The sequence below is a fragment of the Trichosurus vulpecula genome, chromosome 8 (assembly GCF_011100635.1).
Source record: "Trichosurus vulpecula isolate mTriVul1 chromosome 8, mTriVul1.pri, whole genome shotgun sequence".
Taxonomy (NCBI): Eukaryota; Metazoa; Chordata; class Mammalia; order Diprotodontia; family Phalangeridae; genus Trichosurus; species Trichosurus vulpecula.
In genome coordinates this window covers 130,167,789-130,193,930 of record NC_050580.1, presented here as the reverse complement: position 1 = coordinate 130,193,930, position 26,142 = coordinate 130,167,789, and the positions used below count along the sequence as shown (strand labels likewise).

The window sequence follows — 26,142 nt, the reverse complement described above, 5'->3', positions numbered from 1 at the left end:
TATTAAAACATCATTCCCAAGCACAAATAGGAGCTAGCCTCATCCTTTCAACACACAGTCCACCTTCCTTCAGCTGTCCCCATAAATGCCATTAACAGTTATGCGCACTTCTGGGCAGGGTCTGTCTTTCACCTTCCTTCCCTACATAAGGCCAGCTCCTTCATCACATCTCCTCCTTCCCAGCCGGCACTGCTCCAGGTTCAACTCCTCTCTAGTTTTCTTGAGATAAACTTTTGCTGTAACCATGGAGTTCTCAGCTAATTACCATATACTATTTGTCAAAGGCTCTTGAAAACATTGCATATCTGAAAAGGTCTCAATCCCATACTAACAAATTCTAATCTAACCAAGTAAACTAAAAGGATACTTGACCAAAATAAGCAGTTTAATTGTTTACTCTAACTTTGCTTTTTGTTGTACCTTTATAGTGATAGGAAATTTAAACCAAAATTAAATACATTCTCCCTAGTCACTAAATCCTAAATGTAGTGATATGGATAGTTAAGTATTTTCTGCTTCCTCCCTCACTTTTGTTACTACTGAAAAAAAAATTTAGTAGATCAATATGGAAGGAAGCAAATAATATATGTTGCACACAGTAAGCAAATAACAACTGGATGTTGAATTAATCTAAACTCTATATCCAGAAGAAAGATGTTAACACATCAACAAGAGTTTTTGTCTTTCAAGTACAGTGGAAATGAAGGTTTGACAGTGGATCTTAAAACACACCAGATTTGGACTTCATGAAAATCAGAAATACCTTTTTAACATCAGCTATACGTTCCTTCTTAGATGCTGGCTTTTCTTTGGCTTCTGGTGGGGTTTGCTGGGATTTGGAACCTGCTGATTCGCTTTCAGACTCAGTCTGACTCTCTGAAGATTCGGAACTGCTGTTTGATTCGCTGCCATGCCCACTGCCTGGCTCACTGCCCTGTTCACTTTCAGACTGGCTAGCTGAGTCTGAGCCTGATGCTTCTTCAGATGCTGAATGACTTATTAGGGAAAAAAATGTTATATTAAAAAATTATTAAATTTTTAATTTTTAAATTAAAAAAATGTCATATTAATCTGATAAAGAAATCAGAAAAATGTCATTGAGGCCATTAATTATAGGAACCTTATTTATGTATTACTTTTATTAAATAATACTCTTATCAAAAACATCTTCTAAACTTTCATCATACTCTTAGCACTCCTATGATGTGACCAATACCATGCATACTTTATATTGCACATCTCCCCCCAGTGCCTAATACAGCCTTAGTACCTTTTGTATGGCAACTGTGGTAACATTAAATCGCATGCTTACAAGTCTTTGCTGTAAGAGTAGGCAGTGGTGTAGTACTTACTGTGCGACCAATTAAATTCTTTAAGGCCTACTTTCAAAATCTGTGAAGTGAAGATAACAAGACTTGCATTGTCTACTTCAAAGAATAGTTGTGAGGAAAGGGTTTTGTAAATTAGAAAGCTACATTATACTAGTACTCTATTAATCTGTACTAAAAAGCTAGACTAGGCATAATATCACTGGACCACTCGGTGTCTTGATTTTCCATCCTGCAAAATCGGAACAGTTTTTTTGCAGCAGCAATCTCTAAGTGAGCAAACTATCTGAATTCATGGCACCTGGTCATGAAGCATCATTTCCACAGCCACAAGGGGAACCTGGCAAAAGATGAATTGGGCACAGACTAAAATCAAAACTTCCTCCAAGGACTGGATGTGTCCATCCATGTGGCCAGCAGGTGGGGCCCTGGACCACATTCTGGCCTGCAGTTGTGTATACCACAGATGAGAGAGAACCCTGGGTCCCTGTAACAAGAAGCTCTTGTGGGTACACCTGCTCTATATCATGCTCTGGCACTGATACTAATAGTAACATGCCCAGATTTTCTAGAACATTCTCAACGTTTTCCCTCTTAATATTGAAGGGCAGTACGACATAATGCATAGATAATTAGACTCGGAGACAGGAGGACCTTGGTTCAAATTTCACCTCAGACATTTACTGACTGTGTGACTGTAGGCAAGTAACTAAGTAAATCTCTCTTGACCTCAGTTTCCTCATTTGAAAAATGTATCTAATACCTGTAGTACTTAACTCATATGGATGATTATAAGGCTCAAATGGTCTAATGTATGTAAAGTACTTTGCAAACCTTAAAGTGCTACATAAATGTCTATTTTATTATTACTATTTCTGACTCTCCTGGTTATCTTAAATGCATACCTACTGATTATGCCCGGTCCTAATTAGCTGCAAACTGAAGCATACAGTTAAAAAACTAACTTGGGGCAAAGATTTTTGGGCAAGATAATCTAATTTTACATTGCTCCTTCAATTTTTATCCCGTTACTTATTTAGTAAATACAGAATACTGCTCTGTGGTTGATAGAATGTAAATTGTTTTAAAAAAAATAAAGGTAAAAAATAAAGCCATCAGACACTCTTATTTTATCCTGTAACTTAATCGGAAAAGGATATTTCAGCCTAGTATGCCCATATCTTTTTGTTTTTTAAACCAATTATCACTGACTGTAATGGAAAAAAATAAATGGAGAGCCACATATAAAAAGCAACTTACTTTTAGGAAGCAGCATAATGTCACTGAAAATGTCCCTGTACCCATTGTATATTAGCTGTGACCTTGGACAACCAATGAGCACTTATTATGGCCCTTTGCTAAGTCCTGGGGATACAAAGAAAAGCTAAAAACACTTCCTGACTTCAAAGCGCTCACATTCTAATTGGGAAGAAAATATATAAAAAGCTAGGTCCATACAAAATATGTGCAAAGTAGATGAGAGGTAATCCTAGAGAAAGGCCCTAGCAGCTAGGGAGGTTGGGGAAAAGACTCCTACAGAAGCAGGATTCAGCTGAGACTGAAAGGAAGCCAAATAAGAGGCAGAGGAAAGGAGAAAGAGGATTCCAGGCATGGGGGACAGTCAGTCAGTTTGGAAAAAAAAAGATAAAAGTCAGGAGATGAAATATTTACAAGGAATAGCAAATAGGTCAGTGTAGCTGGAATATTAAGTTCATAGAGGGGAGTGAAGTGTAAAAAGATCGCAAAGGTGGTATTTGCACAAGAATATTTATAGCAGCTCTTTTTATGGTGGCCAAGAATTAGAAATAGAGGGGACGACCATCATTTGGGGAATGACTAAATAAGTTGTAGTATATGATTGTAAAGGAATATTACTGTGCTATAAGAGATGAGTAGAGTTGTTTCAGAAAAACCTGAAGAGACTTACATGAACTGATACAAAGTGAAGTGAGCAGAACCAGAACACTGTATACACCAAGAGCAATATTGTACAATGCACAACTGTGAATGACGTAGCTCTTCTCAGCAGTGCAATGATCCGAGACAATCCCAAATAACTCATGATGAAAAATGCTATCCACCTCCAGAGAAAGAACTGATATTGTCTGAATATAGACTAAAGCGTGCTATATTTCTGTCTTCTTGTACAAAATGACTGATATGGAAGTGTTTTACATGATTAAACGTGTATAACCTATATCAGATTTGCTTACCCTAGGGGGGGGGGCGGGGAAGTAGAGGAAGGAAGAAGGGATAGAATTTGGAACTCAAAACTTTTTTAAAAAGACAAATGCTAAAAATTATTTTTGCATGTAACTGAGGAAAATATGAATAAAAAATAAAAACAAAATGAAGGGGATAGAAAACAAGATTGGAAAGGTAGGAAGAGGACAGATTATTCCATATGACGTATTTTATTCTAGAGATATTAAGGAGCTACTAGAGTTTATTTGGTGGGGGATGATGTGCTAGACCAATATGAAAATCACTTTAGCAGCTGAGCGGAAAATCAATTTGGAAACTTTCAGTGAATGACTTCAAATTTTTCAGTGAAGTATTTTCAGCAAAAAGTGTAGAGGGAGTAGGTGCAGTGTGAGGCTAGAGGAAAGAGAAGAAAAGTTGGAATAGCTGCAGAGATAGTGAACTGATTAAGGAGAAACAGAAGGACAGCCTAATAGTAGAGGGCCCAGGTAAGATGGGATAATATAAATGCACAGTAGAACCAATCACTAGTTTGATGATTTCCTCCACAAGCATGTAAATAAGATCAGATGGTAGGAACAATCCAGAATTGGGGTTTGGAAAGGCATAATCAGGGATAGAACAAAGAGGAGAGGAACTGGAAACTAGAGTTGAATTGATTTACCAAGGGGTCAAGATGGGAAAGGGAGAATATGGCCACTGCAGAGGTGATGGCCTAGAAAAGAACTGAGGGGAGGTAGGGAATGGAGATCAGGTGTTGGGGATCATAAGGAATGGGAAAAACAGAATGATGAAAGATCCTCATCAAATAAAGAAATCTGGGACTTCATGAACATGGAAGCAGAACATCTGGGGGTGTTAGCAAGATCACAAGGGCATAATTACCTGGAGGTGAATTGGAACAGAGAAGTAGGTCAAGGGAATTGAGTAGACTGAAGAACTGAAAAGTTAGGGTATCTGCGGAAGCATCAATATGTATGATGAAGCCCCCTAATGTGAGGGCAGAAGTTGGGATAGGAAGACCATGAGACAAGTTCTGAACACACTGTAGAAAGGAAAATGCTGAACTGGGTGACATAGAAAAGTTGTTAAACAAATTATTCAGTTTCTCTGGCCCTCAGCTATAAAGTGAGAATAACACTTTACCTATCTAAAAACCAGACAGTAGACTAGGTAATTTAAGATCCAAGTCCTTGTCCACCACACCTCACCTCTCTTTCCACTCCAAGCACACTCTTCTCAGAAGTAGAAGCATATTGGGACCTGGATGAAAGCCCTCGGTTCAAGTATCACCTCCTACATTTACTCTGCGACCTTAATGAATAATAAGCTTTCATATTGATACAGGGTTTTAAAGTTTGGAAAAGGCTTTCCTCATAACCTCTAAGGATACACTGTATCTCTTTTTTTCTATTTTACAGATAAGGAAAAGGGGGCTCTAATGTTAACTGTCAAGCCTCCAATACACAACTAACAAGAACTGACATTTATACTTTACATATATTATCTCTTAAAACAATCTTTATGTGTACATGCTATTATCTCCATTTTACAACTTAGATTCATAAATACTTTAATAGACTCAGAAAGGTTAAGTGACTTGTCTAGGGTCACAGGGCTAATAAGAGGTTTAAGACAGGTTTAGACCCCTAGGCTCCTGATTCCATCCCAGTCCAGAGCACTTAACCTCTGATTCTCAGTATTCTCTGCTATAAGATGGGGATATAATGTATGACTTGCCTCATAAGGGCTATTTATTGTGAGGATCAAATGTGACTGTGTATATTAATATGCTTATGAAAATCTTAAAATTCTCTATAGTTAGCTACTGTAGAAAAATTAAGCATTTGATCAAGCTTTTAAAATTAGGAACAAAGAACACTAGCTCAGGTCACTCAATAAGAACTTAAAATCATATTGCCTACGTGCCAGGCACTGTGCAAGACACTGAAAATAAAAACAAAACAAAGTAGTCTCTATCTTCAAGGAATTTATATTTTGAGGGAGGAGAAAACTTACACAAGTAACTGTAAACGGGGAAAGAGGGGAAAATAAATATATGGCTATACTTAAGTATAAGGACAGAAATATGTAGTTCAGTTGTGCACTTCAGTTAGTTAAGAAAAAAAAGGAAGCAAATAAGGAAATCTTAAATTCATCTTTAACTTCATCATCCTTCCTCCTTTGTCACAAAGTCCTTTCATCTCCCTCCCCCAAGGTCCCAGGTCATGCCAGAACTACTGTAATGGCCCATTAAATTGGTCTTTTTCCCTTCAATTGATCTGCTGTGTCACAGAGATATTAAAATATTACTTCTTTAATGTCACGCCTTCAAGAGCCTCTCCTTATTGTCTATTATAAATCCAAGCTTTTACTTATAATAATATACTCTCTTGTACTGCAAGGGCAATGAGAACTATAAAACAGATATCAAGACTGGATTAATTTTCAGAAATTTTACCTAGTATCTTTCAACCGTCCTAAAAGTTTTTTTAACACAGAAACAAAATTCATAAAATCTGAACAGTAGAAATCTCAAGATTTCTAATTCAACAAATATTAGCATAGAAAAGATAACTGGGAAAGAAAAAAGAAGAAAGGGAAGGAATTTTACTTGCAAGGTGTAATGGAAAGAATCCTCAATAATACGTACATGAACTACCAATAACTTTGACCTTAAAGATGGTCACTTCTTTGGATTCCGGTCTCTTCTTCTACAAAGGAAGATGTTTCAGGATAAATGAGCCCTCCTAGTTCTAGCATTCTAGGACACTACACTTGACAAGTTAATCTTTTGAACTTGCAAATGAGTGAAATAAAAAGTGCTATAAACTCGGGGTAAAATGCAAGTTGTATTAAATCAGATGTGGGTATTAAGCATTCTGGCCAAGGCACAAAGTATAACTTTGAAGGGGGTAAAATGGCTTTACTTTTCATGTTCCTGATAACATAATAAAAGGACTCAGTTGTCACTCCAAAATCCTTTAGAAATGATGAAACATGGGGTTACTGAACTGTTTCTCTATGAGAGATGGAAGGCAAGTTATATTAAGACTTATTGTGTTTAAACTTTGGTTTAAAAACTGCATTATACAAAATGGCTACCAGAGGGCAGCATAGAAACATTTCACTTAAAAAAAAAAAAACAGCTTCAGAAGTAACTACAGGGCTCTAAGCCACAAAGAATCCATTTTAGGACACAAACTGCTCCTCCATTTTACAATCCCTATTATGCTTATACTTTGCTCTGCCCCTTAAAAAACTAGCAAAATGGAGGAAATCTACCTTCAAAAAGTCATTACTTGTTGTTTTTCTTACAGTGATGATTCTGTTTTCCACAATAGGTTTAAAATGAATTCTGCGATTTGATTTTTAAGAAAAGATCAATAAACCCATCCAAAACTTTTAACCATTTCTTATTATTTCATTAGTTGAACATTATTCAATAAGAATTATAATCAACCTCCAAATAAAATAACAATTAAATCCTTATTGGTCATTTGAGAGATGGAAGGAACAAAGTTAAGAATTAGCTATCTTCTCTCTTCTGTTAGTCTAGGAGGGATAAATTCTACCCAGGAGACCAGCTTAACACAAGGTATTCCCCATTCCAATCCAAGGTCCTCATTAAGTAGCTGGTATATGAAATGCACTGGAGACTTAGAAAGAAGGAAAAAAGCTAACGAAAACAGTCTTCGAGGAGTTTATAATAAGTTCACCTCTTGAAGGAGGTGAGGGAGGGAGTTTTACCACCAAGACCAGCCAGAAAGGTTTTAGGAAGATGAAAACAGGGGCAGCTAGGTGGTGCAGTGAGTAGCGTACTAGCCCTGGAGTCTGGAGGACCTGAGTTCAAACCCGGCCTCAGACACCTGATATATGTACTAGTTGTGTGACCTTGGGCAAGTTATTTAACCCCAATTGCCAAAAATAAATAAATAACATGAAAATAAATTATCTGAAATTGGTTTGGAAAGGCTAAGAACCAGACTGAAGAACTTTAACTGCTAAGCTGTGAAGTTTTCTATTTTATTCTTAAAGCAACAGAAAATCATTGAATGCTCTTGAGTAGGAGAGTGACATGGTGATTTAGTGACTTGTGATTTAGGGAAATTATTTTGAAAACTATGTGGAAGATAAATTGGAAAGGGGAGAAAATAAAAGCCATCAGTCCAATTAGGGGGTTGTGGCATACATCCAGTTGAAAGGAGAGAAAAGAACCAGAGGGATGGCCATCTGAGTAAGAAAGTAGGGGTTTAAACTATGTTACAGAGATAAAATTTGCAAGACATGGTAACTGACTGGATATGGAGGAGAAACAGGAGTGGATGCTGATCCTGAGTTTGCAAACATGGGTGCCTGGAACAATAATTACAGGAAGATTATTAAAGTATGAGTAGAAATCTGAAATTCTGAACACAATTATAAGAGGACAGTGAAAGAGCCTGATATTCTGAATCACCACCAATTCAGTGAAGATATGAATTTGAGTTTTATATTCCATTCAACTTTTGTCCCCTAAACATGAAATTTTCAAAAGATAATGTGACACAGTATCATAGAACTTTGGCCTTCTTTAGAAGTTCCTACAGTCTACCTCTTACCTAAGCAGCATTCAAAACACATCAATCTAGGTGGAGGTCAATGTATATGCACGTTCGTGTATGTATACACATATACACGCATATACATGTATGCATGTATATATCTTACTAATATGCAATGACATTCTAAATACAAAGCAACATGTAATGTGAGTTCCTAAGTGGAGGAGTTGGGCTTTAAGGGATGGGAAGGAACAGAAACAAGTATGTAAGGATGTAGATGACTTCCAATGATGGGACATTCAGTACCTCCCTCAAGAATCTGTTCCACTTTGGGGGCAACTATAATTCTTAGGAAATGTCTCCCGTCAAGAATATTTCTGCAATATCCACTTACTACTCTCATAGTGGCATGTGAATTACTTGGGATAAGCAATAATGATTTCATTTTATGACAGCAGGGTCGTGTGTGAGCACTCCTACTGACATTAGGCTGACCAACAATGTCTGACTTTGACCAGATGAAACTATATTGGGCTGGTTTCCTCGCCTTTAGTTAGTTCTGTTGATTAAGTGTTGGATTTCTGGCCTTACACGGGTGTTATATTACTCTTTTTTAATTCTGTGATTTTTTTTTTAGAAAGTATTTTTTTTAATTACACCAAGGACATGGGCAGAAGTTGTAGTTGTAGCTAGGATTCATATTGTACTTTAATATGTTTAGGCCACTATTAGATAGTTTGCAGGATCTGGTTTCTCTCCTTTCCTCTGCAAAAAATCTTTCAAATACACGTTTGACCGCATCGCTTCCTTTAATCAAAAAACTACTGAAATCTCTGTTGTCTATAAAATAAAATACAAATTCCTCAGCTTGACATTTAAGGCCAATCTGATTCCAATTTAACATTTCTTACTATTTCATACTTCATTTCTCTTTCATGTACTTTACTTTCTAGCCAAATTGGACTATTAATTATTTTTTAAGTTTACATGCATTCTCCCACTTCCATATATTCATAAATATGATCCTCCATGTCTTCTCAAACTTGTCTTTCAGAATCCTTCCCTTCTTCATCTTAGCTGCCTCTTCCATTAATTCTTTCCTGATACTCAAGTGAATGTGTTCATTCCTCCTCAGATTTTCCTAAAACACTTTACACCAGGGCTGTCCAAATGCAGCCCACAGTGCAGATGATTTATGCAGCCCACCTACAAGCATAGAAATTTACATAAATGCTTTAGTAAAGGAAGCCCGAGCTACTGCACAGCTCTCACTAAAATGGCAAATCTTAATATATTGTCCATTTGTTTCAATAAAAAACCTAAGATTGGACAGCCCTGCTTTACACTACCACACCTTAGTTTGTATTAGTTAACTTTGCACATGCATTTTCCTCTAATCTTCTTCCTCACTCCACCCCTTACCCAGGAAAAGTAAACTTTAAATGTCAGGGCCAGTAATTTTCAAATCCTTAGATCCCAAGCAGATAGCAAAGTATCCTATAAACAGTATGCCCCAAGAAATTCGTGGAATTTGAAATTTAGAAGGGAATTCAGAGTACATCTAATCCAACCTGTCCTCGAAAGAAAGAAGTTCTCATTACAACATACCAAATAAGTGCTGGTTGTCCAGCCTCTGTTGAAGACCTCCTTGGAAGGGAAACTAACCATCCCTCTAAGCAGCCCATTTCCTTTTTGATCAGCTATAGTTATTGTGAATTCTCCCTGACATCAAACTGAAATTAGCTCTGCAACTTACTCACTGTTGCTGATTCTTCCTTCAGGGGCCAAACAGAACAAATCTAGTCTTTGCAACATTAGAGCCCTCAAATCCTTGAAGACAGCTACCATGCTTCCCTCAACACCACTACCCCAAGTCTTCTCTTCTCCAGGCTAAACGTTCTCAGTTCCTTCAACTAACCTTCATAAGGTGGACTCAAGACCTTTCACCATCTCATCTGGACTACTCTCTTCTAGACATTCTCTAGCTTATTGTCTTTCTTGAACCATGGTGCTCAAAACGGAGTACAATAATTCAAATCATTTCTAGTATTAACAGGGTACAGTGGAAATCATTTTCCTATTCCTGTAAGTTATTCTTCTCTTAATGCACCCCAGGATTGCATTAGTTTTCTTAGTTGCTATCTCACCCTGCCAACTCATATTAAGCTTTCAGTCTAATAACTAACTTCCCCATTCCAGGATATTTTTCAGGATAACTGCTTACTAACCATTATTCCTGCCCCATCTTATATCTCTTAAGTTGATTTTCTGTAACCAAGATTAAGACATTTATCTTTACTCAGCTTAATGCTCTAGTCTGTCAAGATCCTCTTTGATCCTGACTTTATCATCCACTGTTAGCCAACTCCTTCCCTGCTTTGGGTCATCTACAAATCTGATGGGCATGCCACCTATTCCTTCATCCTAGTCATTGATAAAAAAAAATGTTTAACAGCACAAGCTAAGCAGAGAACTCAGGGGTGTTCCACTGTAGACCTTCTCCCATGTTGACTTTGAGTCACCGACTCTGGCTATCCAAGCAGGTCTATATCCATTTAATTATATTATCATCTAAGCCATATCTCACCACCTTCTCCAAAGAACAACATGTTATCAAATGCTTTGATAAAATCTAGGCAAACTATGTCCATAGCATTCCCCTCATCTACTAATTTAGTAATCCTATCAAAAACGGAAAGGAAGGTAGTTAACATCATCTATTCTGCCTGGCACATAGTAGGCATTTACTGTTTGTTAACTGCCTAAAGCCATGCTGGCTCTTTATAATCACTGCTTCTGATTTCATTCATCTTTTTAATGATTCATTCTAGAATTTTCCTAGGAATAGCAATCAAGCTAACTGGATAAGCTGTGGACTGTTCTCTTCACCTTTTTGAGAATCAGAACATATGCCCCCTCCTCAAATCTTGTGGTATCTGTTGAAAGGTAGCTGAATCTACATATGGTGTAACAGAAAGGATTCCAGATTTCTAAGAATAGACTCCCTATAAATCTTTAATATTGGGACAATTAGCTGGGGAAGGATAGGTATATATTACATTATTATTACATAAAGTGTGCGTATATGTGTATACATACATACACATACATACAGTTAACCTTTTGATTGTTCATTTAAAATAAGTATTTAAGTGAATTTAAAATCATACTAATATTTATTTGGTTTTTAGGATTACAGATTTAGAGATGAAAGAGACCTGAGAAGTCACCTAATCCAACTTTCCTATTTCAAAGATAAGAAGGAAATCAGATTACATAATTTGCCCAAGGTCATACAGGTAGAAAGCGGCAAAACCTAGATTCAAGCCCAGGTCCTCTAATTCTAAATCCAGTACTTTTTCCAGCACATCATTAGAAATAGCAAAGAATCATAATAAACTGAAGAGAAGTACATTATATATACCTTTCATAGCTCTGAGTAGGAGATGAATTCTTTAAAAAGCAAGAAGAGTAGCAACTACAAAAGATAAAATAGATATTGATTAAATGAAATTGAAAAGCTTTTGAACAAACAAAAATAATGCATCTAGGGATAAGAAGAAAAAACAATCTAGTAGGGGGAAAAAAAATTTGTATTAAATTTCTGAGATAATGGTTTGGTATCAAAATTTACAAACAACTAACAGTAATATATATATGACCAAAAGCCATCCCCCAAAAGGTAAGTGGTCAAAGACAAAAAAGTTCTCAAAAGAAAAATTACAAACCATTAACAACCACCTAAAAGAATGTTCCAAACAATTAATAACAAAAATGTAAATTTTTTTAAAAGCCTTATGTCTTACTGCATATCTTGCAAATTGGTAAAAAATAACAAAAAATGCAAATAGTCAGCAATGGAGAAGTTGTACAAGATAGGCAAACTAGTACACTGCTGGGGGAACTGTGAATCAGTGAAATCTTTTTGGAAAGCAATTTGGAATTATGCATATAAAGTGACTAAGATGACCATATTCTTTAACCCAGAGATTACAATGCTAGACGTATTACCCCAAAGAGGTCACTGACAAAAAAGAAAGGCTCCATATTCATCAAAATATTTATAGCAATATTTTTGTGGTACTAAAGAACTGGAATCAAAATAGATACCAATCAACTGAGCTATGCCTAAACAAACTGTGGCACATGAATGAAATATTACTGTGCTGTAAGAAATGAACATGATGAATAAAAAAAACAAACCATGGAAGCAGGACTACATGACTGAGGCAAAGTGAAGTAAACAGGTAAGAAAGCAATATACACAATGATCATATAAATGAAAATAGAAATAATCACCACAAAACAATCCAAAATGAATGTAGCAAAATTACAAAAAATAAATGCGTATAATTTATACAAAATTATAAAGATGAGATATTTCATTCCTCCACTCCCTCCATCTCTGGCTTTATACCCCAGAAAAGAGTCAGGAACATCTTTTCTTCATCCTCCTTTATAACTTTCATTATCATCAAATCTGAGGAAGCAGAATTTAGGCTAATACTTCTACCTAGACAACACTATGATTTCAATAGGCTTTGGGTGCTAATCTAGCAATTAGTTTCAAGTGAATTAGCATAATGTACTAAGTATCTCTATATACAAGATACTAGGAATACCCAAGTAAAAATGGAACAATGTCCCTGCCCTCGAGGACTTTACAACGAGGAGGAAAAAAATGAGGTATACTGTAACAGTGGGTCTGGAGTCAAAGGACCAGAATTCCCAACTTGGCTATGCCATGTCCCAAGATGACCTTTGGACCATTTATTTAATCTCTCTGGACCTCAGTTTCCTCAAGTGAAAAATGAGAGAATTGGACAAGATGATCTCCAAGTTCTCATCTAGTCTAAATATTCTATGTACATAAATAGAATACAAACTGGAATGTTATGAGTGTAAAAGTTCCAAAGTGCTATAAAAATTTTAAGAGGAATACATACGGATATATGAAAGGGAAATTGATGAAGTCTTCGTGAAGAAACCCCCAAGCTAGACTGAGAAATATTGCAACAGACAGGGATATCCCTGTCCTTCCATGTGGAAGGAATGCATTCTAATCATGGTGTGTACAGGAGGGTTCTGGAGGGGAAGTCAGTCTGCATGAATCTGATAAAAGGCTAGTACTGTATTGCAGTTAGGGTTACAGGACCACAGTAGATTATGACTAAAGCACAACAGCGTATGAAAGGTAACCATGAGATAAAGCTGAAAAGGTTAACTGGAGCCAGATTGCAGAGAACTTCAAATGCTGAGCTAGATAGCTTATATATATTTTTTACATGCAGTGGTGAGTCAATAAATTTTCTTTTTAACAGGAGAGTGACAGATAAGGTATGAACATCAGGAAGATTACTTTGGCAGGATTTGAAAGATACTGGAGAGGAAAACAGATTGAAGGCAAAAATCATTCAAGAGACAATTATAGTAGTCCAGGCAAGGTGATGAGGGTATTAAATGAAATGACATCAATGTGGAAGGAAAGGAGAAGGATGGAGGAAAAATTTCTAAGGTAAAGTAAATATGGTTTAAGAAGACAGGCTTTAGAGCTGAAGCAGATTTATGAGATCTTCTAATCCAAAACTCTATTTTGCATGCAAGCAAACAAGCCCAGAGAGGTTAAGTGACTTGCACTGTCAAACAGGTCAGCAAGCAGAAGAGCTACAAATGTAAACCCAGATCCTCTGATTCTAAATCCAATACTTTTTTCATAGTATGCTTTGCTCTTGAATTAGAAATAGAGGAGAAGCTGAGTACTTTGAGTATACAATTCATCTTACCAAGACTAGTCAACTGACTTTATGGTATCACCAACAAAAGAAATAAAAGTTTGTTGAGAGTGGAAAATTAAGAGGGAGATAGAAGGAAAATAGTGAATTCAATTTTTAATAAGACAAGTGATATTCCGGTAAAATAAACAGAAGAAAAGGTGTTGGATATGTAGGACTAGAGCTCAGGGAAAGATCGGATTGGACACATAAATTTGGGAGCCATCTGTATAGAGCTCATAACTGAAGCTGTGACAAACGATGGGGGGGAAAGAGAGAAGAGGTCAAAAAAAGAGCCCTAGGGTAAATCCACATTTAGTGGGTGGAAAAAAATTGAACCAGTAAGAGGATATCCAGAAGGAATAGCCAGATAAAATGAATGTAGAGTTTTGTCCAAAGCCGAAGCTATCAGCCTGAAGAGGAGAAATCTAAAAAGGGTTCAATGGAGTCAAAAGCTACAATTCAACGCAGATGAGGAACAAGGAAAGGTTAGTTGGCTTGTCAATTAAGAGGTCACTTTTGAAATAGCAAGTGGTAAGACAGTGTCAGTACTGAATATATACTCTTCTTCCTACAAGTCACAATGAAGGAGAGAAATGTGGCAAGTTTGAAGGGGGCAGCAGGGTCAAGGGACAGTATACAGCTAGATGACACAGTGGACAAAACACTGGGCCAGGAGTCAGGAAGAAGTAGCCTCGAAACACTAGTTGTATGACCTTGGGTAAGTCACCTAACTTCTGCCTCAGTTTCCTCTGCTATAAAATGAGAATGCAGTTATTCCTTCCCCATTGCTACTTTTCTCACTGTGGTTTCTCGCTCTCTCGGGGTGGCTTAAGAAATGGGAACTCTGGGGGAGTTTTGCAGAAGCTACAGAGAACACATTAAGTTTAGAAACTCAGAAATGCATAAAATATATGTAGAGTATTGTATAACATCAACATAGTTTATCTTTTAATACTGTAATAATTCAGTTTTCTTCTCAGGTACAAAGGGAGGCCCAAAAACTTTACATGGATTTTCCCAATCAAAGAGGTACTACGCCCCTAACCCGGTGAGGTGGAAATGATAACTATAATAAAAGCACTTACCTCAGGGACTATTGTGAATATCATATGAGATAACTGTAAAGTGCTTAGCACAGTGCCTGGTACAAAATGCTCAATACATTTTGACTATCATTATAATTATTATTATTATTAAGGGAAAGGATCTCTTTGTTTTCCTGGGTTTTTTTAGGGTAGGGGAGCCTACGAACATATTTCTAGTTAGGGGGACAGACAAATCAACAGGGAAAGACAAAGCTTAGAGGAAATGTTATATGGAATAAGGTCTCAGAAGAGGTGAAAGGGAGGGGACCAAAGGGCTATTGCCATTACTTCCAAGGAAACCTTTTCTGTATTTACAACTTATAATATGGCTGAACTAGAATGAATGCATGAATTAGAAAAGCCAAATTCCAATTTATTCCTTTAATCTGCACAAATCTGTAACAGGCTGCTTTGGGAGACTTAGTTCATTCGCCTCCAGGGACTGGGTTTAAAAGACTAGCTGGCCAGTCTAAATCGTTCTGGACTAGAGGGTGTGGATCAAATGACTTAACAGTCTAGTACAGTGGCTGGCAAACTAGCACTTAGTGCTAGCTGAATTTTATTCAAGATTCAAAGGGAGCAGCCACCTTAAAATGGCTGGACCAGATGAACTCTCCAGACCAGCCTCAGGTACTGGGCCTCCCCTTCCCAAGCCCCAGCCACCAATACCATGACCTTTTGTTCATCTCCTGGTTGGTCTAAAACTCTTTTGTTATTGTTCAGTAGTTTTTTAGTTGTGTCTGACTCTTCAAGACTTGGGGTTTTTTTAAGTGGTTTCCCATTTCCTTCTCTACCTCATTTGACAGGTGAGGAAACTGAGGCAAATAGAGGTAAATTGCCCAGTTAACAGAGCTGTCTGAGGACAGATTCGAATTCACAAATTCTGAATTCACTGAATTCTGACCCCAGGGGCTCTCCACAGCACCACTTAGATGCCCAAACAAGCATATGTTGAGCACCTACTATGTCAGTTGTTCAGTTATTGTCCAACTTTTTATGACCCCGTTTGGGGTTTTCTTGCCAAAGATACTGGAATGGTTTGCCCTTTCCTTCTCCAGATCATTTTACAAGCAAAGGGGGTTAAGTGACTTGCCCAGGGTCACACAGCTAGTGTCTGAAGATGTATTTGAACTCAGATCTTCCTGATTCCAGGCCCAATACCCTATCCACTGGGCCACCTAGCTGCCCCTAAAATTGTTAAGACGTCCAAATTCGTTCCCTCTTCCCTCCTGCTCAGGTTCAGAGATAAAATGCTTCCCAGCTAAGAAATGAAATGCCTTTTCCTCTGAAATACTGATTTCTACCTTAATCTTGAGTATCCAAAAAGTCCATTGATACCTACTTTCAATTTTTCTCTGCAAAAAGGATTTAATTAGGGAACCTTCACTATCTCATGATCCTTTTAGCTTCAATAGTTGTTAAGAATGGAGCAAAAAAGTTATATTCTTTCTGACACACAGAAGTGTGAAGAAAGTGTTTCTGGCTTGCCAGAAACTACAATCACATGAATATTTCAGGTACATTATAATTCAAGAGACTTTTTTTTAAACTGGTCTGGGAACCTAAACACCTGGTGACAGTTTCTCACAGAAAATACTCTGAATCACACACAATCCAAAAACTCCAGGAACAAGAGGTGACTTTGCCAAAACTTTTGACATATAACCTGTTAAGTAATTTGAGGTCACTCTTTGCAAGAAGACTTCCGTTAAACAAGCCATTCACATATTGAAAAGTTCATATTGGCTTTACGTTTCACAAAGGTGAAATCAATAGATTTCTTTCTAGTAATTAATTTTATCTAGATGAGGATCACTATTAAGTAGTTACTATTCTTGAAAATCAAACTGGAAAAGGGCTAAGTTCACTGAAGAAAACAAAAAACAAATATGAATGCCTGAGTAAAATAAAGAGGGTGATGGGAGACATGAAAACAATTCAGAATAGTGATACTTTACAGCCTTCAGAGGAAATGGTCTGTCTATAAAATGAAATTGGACTAGAAAAAGGTCCCTAAACTCCCTTGCAACTCAAGAGCTATGATATTATCTATTCAATTAAACATTTATTAAGAATCTCCTATGTGCTAGGCACTGTAAATAAAAAGAGATGGAAGCAAATAGCTCTGGCCATCAAGCTTACATTCTAATGAAGAGAGCATGATGTAAAGCAGTGGCACCAAACTCAAATACAGGGACACTAAAATACAAGAATCAATGCAGGCCGCATATTGACTTAAGTTTTAAAATGTCATGTTACCTGTTTTATTGCATTTCTACTGTTTTTTTCCAATTACATATTAACCTGGTTCCACTTCTGTGGTGTTGTGGGGCAGTGTGTTTGACACCTCTAATATAGAAGACAGAGGGCTTAACTTGGAGTCAGGAAAACAGATTCAAATCTCGACTCTGACTTTTATTGACTGTGCAATCACTATAATCAGTTAACTTGTCTCAGACTCAGTTTTCCTCATTTGCAAAATGAAAATGAAAATGAAAAGTACCTGTGGTACTTATACCTCAAGGGATTGTTCAGAAACTCAAATGAGATAAAGTATGTCAAATGCTTTGCAAACTTTAAAAGCTATTCATATCATACACATAATGCCTAAGAGATGGATGAACTAATGACTGATTTACTAAATGTAATGTAAAAATAAATGTTACCCTTTTCAAGGAATTCAAATTATCTGAAAAAATATCACTTATTTCATAAATTACTGAAAATTCTTTTGAAATTCCTTTGTTGACAATTTGGTGACATGAGAAGAGCAGGGCTCAGCTGGGTTTGTGACCGTGGACAAATCACATAAACCTCCCTGAGAATGTTTTCTCATCTATAAAATTCAGCTAAAAATGAGTTTGTTGTGAGAAAAGTATTTTACAAACCTTAAAGTAATTCATACATTTTTTGAAAACTGCCTCTATAGACTGCTCTATAATTTTTCATTACCCTTATGTGATTTCTGTAAACAGTCATTATTCAAAGTAAATTTTGGTGAATATAATGGCTAATCTACCCATAATTTGGCGATATAAAGCAAAAAGATTCAATCTGTATGGCTTGTAAAAAGGGTCCAAAGTGGATCCAAAATATTTTTATTAAACATATGCTTTAATGCCCCTCCCTCCTACAGATCCTAATATCCTATTAACTACAGCATTTTTAAGTATAGTTTCCCAAGAAAACTAACGAAGTATAGTTTCCCAAGAAAACTAACGCTGAAGGACCTGATTCATTTTGAAATATGTACCATTTCTGTATGCTTAAAAACAATCTAATTCCACCCACAATCCCTAAAGAATATACTTTTATAGGTGAAAAAAACACTCAACTAAAAGTTGGGAAGATCTAGGTTCAAACCTTCCTCAGTCACTTACTACCTAGAGGAAGTCAGCCTCAAACTATTTCCCCATCTGTAACTGAAGAAAGGACTTGGTAGTCTCTTGAAATTACTTTGTATTTTTGTGTATATAGGTAAATATATACCAAAAATTGACTATAAATTCCTTGAGAGCAGGGATCATTTAATTTTTCTTTGTATAACACCCCCAATAGATATTTCTTGAATTGAATGTAAAGAGCTACATAAAAGTTACAATATATTATAGCTCAAATTATACTACAGGTTGATTCATGTGATCACCCCAGTTGTTCTAGGCATTATGTAATAACAATTACAGTCCTTGTTCTCCTGATGTTCATAAGTCTTACCTATGGCATTATGGAAAATCTCTCTGCATGGATAGGAAATAAAAAATAAATTAGCAAATTCATTCATTTCTCATTTACAAACAGGCCTACAATGATACTCAATAAATACTTGGTCAACATAAAAGAAAATTACAATAAGCCTACCAGTGAGTAATTTTATTCCATCACTGCGTAAGCTGCCTTTTAAAAAAAAAAAAGTTTTCTATTGAGAAAAAAAAAAAAGAAAAAGTCAAACCCATATTTCTTAATTTCACCGTTCTCACTCTCAGCAAGTACTACTCATCCTGCCTCCTTTCCTCAGGGGCTTTCTCATTACAAAAAGTCAACAACTGCTGAAGTCAACTGCTGAATCAATAAGTTTGATGCTAGACAGTTTTGAAATAAGGAATCAAAGGTAAGAGTACAGATTCAGAGTAACAGCTTTCTTTTCTAGGCACTGCATTTTTGTGTCTTTCCAAAGTTAGAATGTAGAGAAGGGCAGAGAATAGACATTATAAATGATCACTCTTAAAAGAATTATGTAAATATTTACAGGCCACGGATTTGGTTTCATGTGTATCACAGGTTAGTGACTACAGCACAATGAACTGCATTTTATAAAAGTCTAATTTGAACTAACATGCAATTAACAATAATATGTCTCCCCAGAATAAAACCCCCAACATAATTCTGAATGGGTAATGAATAAACAAGAGGCAGGATGGCACAGCAGAGAGAAAGCTAGCCTCAGTCAGAAGTACTTGGGTTAATATGCTGTTTCTGAGAATCAGATGGCAATGTGACCCTGGCAACTCTAAAATACTATACTAGTGTCACAGGTACAAGGTTCTTCAATGGAAGAGCTCCATATACCAAATAAATCACAGGTACAGCTTTTTTAAAAAAGCACAAACTCTACACCATGTTTCACTTTGTGTTTTATTTTAAAAGAACAAAAATTTCTACATGTCTGCAATTTTTTCTAACCCACACTTTTTTAAAAATAAAATTTTATTCCATTGGATGTATTCCCTGCTAATGGGATGTAGCCCTTGTTACTTTTAACAAGATATGTCTCACAATATTCCAGGCAGCTAATCAGTAACTAAAGTTAGAGGTGTTTAGTAAATCAGCTTTTGATTTATAGAGTATCAACAGAATTTGTACCCTTTTTGACCATCTCGTATTTTCAGAAGTTAATAAAATGCCCTTCCCCTTATAGAAAAATGCAAGATAAAGTTTCTTGACTCTCCTAGGAATGCAGTGTTCTTATTCTGGATCTTTCCCAAAAGTACACTTTATTTTACCAAAAGTATTCTTATTAAGATTACATGAGATGAGATGTCAAAGAATTTACTTCCCCAGAATTATGTTCGATTTCTATAGTTCAAGTACACAATTATTAACTTCTACCACTAATTTTCATATTTTCCCTCTTTAAAAAGTTATAAAAAAGGAGAAAAACATCATGCTTTCAGGTTGTTTCCTATCAGGTTATGAATCAGTTTTGGCTCTACTAAAACAAAAAGGTGCCAAAAGAACCATTTCCAGAATATGAAAATGTGAACCAGATTCATATACTTCCAAGATTATTAATACAGCCTACTCTAATTTGACTTAATTACAATATTGCTATGACATGAGAACTCCAGATCAGCTTTAAAATTAAATGATCAAGAATTTAAACTATCTTCTTCTGCTAGATAATGCTTTAATAACTAACTGTTGCGATGTATTTTCGAAATCTTACAATTAAAAGAACCAGACACATGTTTGTTATTCTGATAGGAAAGAGGTTTTAATGAAGAGCAAAACTAAAGGGTTAAATATTCAACTCTAACAGGGTTCTATTGTAAATGGAAAAAAGCAGCAGCCCCAAATAAAAAAATGGGTACTGAGGAGAAAAGAAAAATAATTTATTTTTAGTGGTTATTTTTTTCCAAAATAGATTTCCATTTGTAAGTATTTAGACGACAGGTTTCTATATAATCTCGAGCTTTTTCTACAAAGGCAAAATTAGTTTGAGGGAGGAGGGAGTAGTTCCCAGGGGCAGATAAGCTTTAAATGTGCATAGGAATGCACACTGTAAATGCAAATGATCTTGTGTAGAAAGAGCAAAGGGGATGGGGGAGGGGTGGGAGGAGAGAAGCAAAGCCTGGTCGACCAGCATAAAACCGATTTCCCAGTACTGTTCTCCCTAATATCTAATCCCAACAGAATATCCACTTCCAGGTAGATTTCTTTAAGCACAGGCTTTAAAAAAAAAAAAAAAGGATTCCGCGTTGATTGTTCTACTCTTAACACAGGGGAATGTAAAAGCAACGTGGCCCCAGCTGGCTGAGCAAGCAGTAGCTATAGTGCCAAGAGAGGGCGAGGCTTTGACAAGCACTGAGCTAATGCTGACATCACTGGAAGGCAGAGCCTCTCCTACAGAACCTCCACTGTTGACACTCCTGTTACTAAGTGAGCTAACAGCCAATCAGATTCCACAGCCAACACAAGACGGCCTTTGAACTCCCCACCAGCAACTTCCTGCTGTTTTTAGAGTACACAGTGCAATGCAGTATGTCTGTCAGCTATGCGGCACAAAGGAACAGCCATTTTGTGACTGAACTGGACCTGCACCAAAATGCCATGAATTTTGTATTTTAGTTGCCCTATCACAACTAATTTCTAGTTATTTTAACATCATGTTAGTAATAAATTAATATGTCTAATTCAGAGTACTAAGTATCATGGATAGTTTTATATTTAATCCTCTCCTCAAAATCCCAGGTTGTAAGAAACAAGATCATAAAATGGCTGCCACAAACTGCATGTTCGGTTCCACAATATGCTGCATTATGCAACTGCTAACTACCATCACCCCCTTGCCTCTTAGAGTAACTGTGGTGTACAAGCTTCTTCGGGGAGTGGGGACTGAGGTCTGAAATGTAAGCATTTCAGAAGGAAACAGGCTCAAAAGCAAACTTCCCAGATTGTTATTTAGCATAAATACAAAGATAAATGCCAATTTAAAAGTGTATGTGACAAAACAACAGAAATACAAGTGGTCAGCCCCCACACACCATCTCCTTCCATGCTTCTCTTAGGATAGTTAAAGCAACTTCAATTTCTAAATTAGTAGCATCCACACTGGTGGTCTTGGTACCTATATCTACTCATGCCAGCAAAATCTTGTGTTTTACATGTTAGAAAGTAAAAATCCAAATCAAGTACTCCAATTTTCTTTTTGAAAACATGTTAGACATTACTAAAGCATATCAGTCCTAATAGTGCTAAGAAGTCTTAGAAGGTACATCCAAATAGGGACACAATTTTCAGTAATAATAAATGCTGAGGTTTGTGTTTTGTTTTGCTTTTTTTTCCTTTAACATTCCAAATAATAGTACTCCTGTCTTAAAAACATCAAGCTGCAAAAAGGGTGGCACATAATAATTCAGTATTACTACAAAATACTTAAATATGTACTTCTAAACATTATTACAAAGTGTTCCATATTTACGAAAGCATCAAAGAAAGAAGCAGCCTTCTAAACTTGGTCAAAGTCACCCTCTCTAGAATTTCTGGCTAGCTAATTCTCAGAGGAATTTTTATTTGCTCTGCATAGTGTTTCCTTTTCTTGACTTAAGGTCCTTAGTTAAATTTTCCCTAATATCACCTACAGTGTACTATATTACACTACAGAAGCCAAGTATCTTTTAGTTTCAAAACAAACATATTGGTGAGGAACGATGATTTCTTGCCCCAGGACCTGAGTTATTACGGTAAATTAGGGTACCGGTTACCTGGGCTACCTTGCTAACTTTCAACTTAGCCTTCAATCAAGGAAGTCATATTACCCAATTACATTAACACATTACCAACATCCTTCAGAGATGGCTCCACAATTTAAAAAGAAAGTGGAGTCAGGAATATTGTGTGTGTGTGTGTGTGTAGCTTTTCAAAATATCACATTAACCGAAAAGCAAACTAATTTCTCTAAGACATTTCTTCATCTTTTGAAGGGATTTTCTCAAAGTAATGAATCCTTTGAACAGGATAGGCTCACAACTAATGTAACCATACTTGAAAAACCCTTTTACAAAAAAAGTACTCAAGTCCTTACTGAATTATACACACAATATTAGAATTTTAAAAGGGGGGTCAAATAAGTATTTTTGGAGGTTGAAAGCTAAAAAACAAAAAGTCAACATCACCATGTGCTTTTTTTTATTAGAAACCACACAACTTGATCAATGATGCTTAACAAAATCTTTGTATAGAAAACCTAAACAAGACCCAAGTGAAGCAATGCAAATTATAAACCCAGGGGAATGCTATTTTAAAATACTGAGCCTATAATAATTAAGTGTGTCGGGTATACCTAGATATCAAATTTTCTCTTTTCTATTTCCTCAAATGTTCCCTATTTTCTCTCCACATCTACCCATCCCCCCAAAAATCATCTCAGTATTTACTGGGCAATAATGTTTCTTGTCCTTAAATTATTTCACTTTCATCATTAAAAGAAAAAAATTATAATCTTTCAGGTAGCAAGTTAATGATCCAGACTGTAACAATCAAAAAGCCAAAGACTTTAAAAAGATTAAAATCAGAAAAACATTTCCAAGTTAAGCAGTTCATTTTTTAAAATGCAAATATTTATTGTGTGCAAAATTTAACAGATATTAAAAAATAAACCATACACAACACTTGCAAAAACACTAATCTATTTTAATATCACTGGATGTACTTTATACAGTTTTCAAAGTAGGCAAAAGCAAATTGGGAGAGGGGGAATAAAGAGATGGGGAAATACCAAGCAATTGGTCACATTTTCTTTTACCTATACAAAATCAGAAATTCTTAATACACTAGTTACAAATAATATCTCTAAGTACATCAACCAATGTATTCACACATGTAAAATTATCAAACATAAGATTAAACAACGGTAACATTTTGGAATCTTTTATTACCTATTCGTTACAAGCTACTAAAACCTGAATGGAAAAACATATCACGATTTAATTACGGAATATTTACAAACTTCATATAGTGAAAAAGCATTCCACATTCCTCCAATAAAGAACAAAATAAAAAATAAAACCACAATAAATTCTGTTGGAATGCTGACTAAATAAATATAAGCACCTATATTTAAAATGTGATGAAGTGGGAGAAAATTCCTTTCTCTCAAACTGTTTTGTCTAAATCTACACTGTGAAAATGTACATGAAAATAACCTTCCTAGTTTTTAACACTAAACAAATATGAACATAACTATAAGAAACTAAACAAGTACTTTAAGTCAAATAAAAGCATTCCCTAGTCCTGTGATCAGTTTTGATTTTAAGTACATGAACTGCAACCATCAAGGAAAAGATTTGATAAATAGTATCAAAATTTCCTAAAATGTTAAGTGTATCAAAGTATTCTAAGGTCAAATAAAAATATAAACAGAGAAGCATCAGTCAAAGAGGTCTTTTTTGATTTTTACTTTAAAATGTGCATTTTTTCATTCATGTAACTTTCTCTAGTGTCTATTTACTATAATTTACTACTACAAGGCTGCTCTATGGCCCTCAGTTAAAGTTTAGATATACTAGATTCTTCAAAGAAAAATTTGCCTTGTATGTAAAATGGTGCAATGCAGCAATGGCTAAACCGACAAGGTCATTTTTCTGCAGAACAAAAACCTAAAAACTGAAAATTAATGTCCAAAAAACTGTAATTTACAGGAAAGCCTTCCTTGGATAAAGGTATCATACCTTTTGACTACTATATGGGGCCTTAAGTCACAGCACAACTTTCAGAAATTGCTACCAAAAAATTAGGGTGTGGCATATTAGCAATCTCAAGGTCACTGCTTAAAAAAGGGGAATCCAAATTAGTTAAACATTCAATATCAAATAGACAGCAATCCATGGCTGTCAAGGTAAACAATGTATGCTGAGGTTTCCACAAAAAAAAAAAAATGGGGGGAGAAAGTTGATAGCTCATACCTCGATGCATTGCTGTGTACTGAACCGTCCTCTTCTTGGCTTTTGTCCTTATTTCTCATCATCTTTTAATTCTTAAATATTAAAAGGGGGGAGGTGAATCTGTGTTTGCTTTGAAGTCTTGTGCTCAGGTATTTACTGTCAAAAGTTGAAAGAAAGGTAAGGTCCCAGAGCTTCTATCAATGATTTTTTCATTATCAGGAACAAAGTCCTGACGCTGCAATGATATTGTTATAATACAAAACCTCATATCGAAAAGTATAAAACAATTAAACCCTTTTAAATTTATTTTTTGCTTTAAATATAAGATAAACTGACCAGAAGAAAGCATCCTCCTCAATAGGGAAAGTTTCTCAAAGTAACACAGCAGATACAAATAACAATCTCTTTATCTTATTGCGTCATCCGAGAACAACTCAAATTTACAGAAAATAAAGCAAATTAAACTACAGAAATCTTTACAATTATCACTAATAATCGTGAACCTACCTGATCCATGTAGCAGGTCCAAACCGAGAGTATCTAGTAGTAGAAAAACATCAGAATCCCGAATAATTAAAAAATAAACGTTAAATGTTCTCTTAAGAACAAAAAATAAATAAAAACTATCCAAAAAGGTTTACTGTTTAAAAAAAATAAGCGATAATTAATACAAAAAAGGTCCGGGGGAAAAAGCTCATTAGGAGAGCGCACAAAAATGGAGGTGCGCCATGGCTTCTAAGCTGGAAAAAACAACGACCTGGCTCTCAGTACGGGCTTCTTCTTTCCAACAAGGCACGAAAAAAGACCCCCTAAAAGCTGCTTTTCTCCCTAAAAATGGCTCGAATCTACCCCACCAGGTCACCAGGAAAGGAAGGGGGCTGCGGGGGCCCCCTGAGGCTGCCCGAAAGTTAGAGAAAGTTGCGTAAAGTGTGGAGAAGGCAGGGAGCTGAGCTGAGCGCGCTCTCTAAGGCACAGCCGCCATCTAGAGCCTCCTTCCCAGCTCTGAGAGCTCTGCCTTTGATTGACACTCTCTACATTTACCCCACAACTCAGGTGATGTACCATAGACCCACCCCTTCATTCCTACTAAAAAAAAAAAAAAAAAAAGCAAGCCTCCATCTAAGAAGGGAGCCTAAGGACCCCACACACACACACCCATACACACCCTATGGCTTCTTCAAATCACCCCCACAGGGAGGAGGGAGGGCATCTTAACCCCCTCTGGTTCAAGCACCCTTTTCAAGCCAGACAAAAATGTAATTTGTTCCTTTTGTTTAAAGATCTGCTAAATATTTCAGTCCTTGAGCTAAAATTACTTCCTCTCTGGACAGGAAGTGGTGCTTTATCAAGCCATTTTGAAAGAGGGGCAATTCTTATACTGAGCCATTGATTAAATAATAGCTAATCTTGTTTAAAGGAATTAACCCCACCCAAGAAACATGATTAATAAATGAAAGCAAAAGCTTAATCTCCTAAGTAATATCTAAGCTTTGTGTAATAATGTCTAAAATCCTACAAAAGGGGAAAAATTTTAAATCTTTTCCCACACC

The 26,142-nt window shown here is 36.1% G+C and overlaps 1 protein-coding gene across 2 annotated transcripts in view; it reads right to left on the bottom strand.

Annotated features, from left to right (window-relative positions):
- Positions 1-25,654, bottom strand: part of CHD2 (chromodomain helicase DNA binding protein 2) — a 135,253-nt gene extending 109,599 nt beyond the window's left edge. For both annotated transcript variants that reach the window (XM_036734619.1, XM_036734620.1), the window contains exons 1-3: positions 25,100-25,654; positions 24,614-24,748; positions 764-995 (exon numbers count right to left, since the gene is read on the bottom strand). In XM_036734619.1, the coding sequence (XP_036590514.1) occupies positions 764-995; positions 24,614-24,675 (294 nt within the window). In that variant the 5' untranslated portion in view covers positions 24,676-24,748; positions 25,100-25,654. The remainder of the gene's footprint in view (positions 1-763; positions 996-24,613; positions 24,749-25,099) is intronic.
- Between the last annotated feature and the right edge of the window lie 488 nt (positions 25,655-26,142).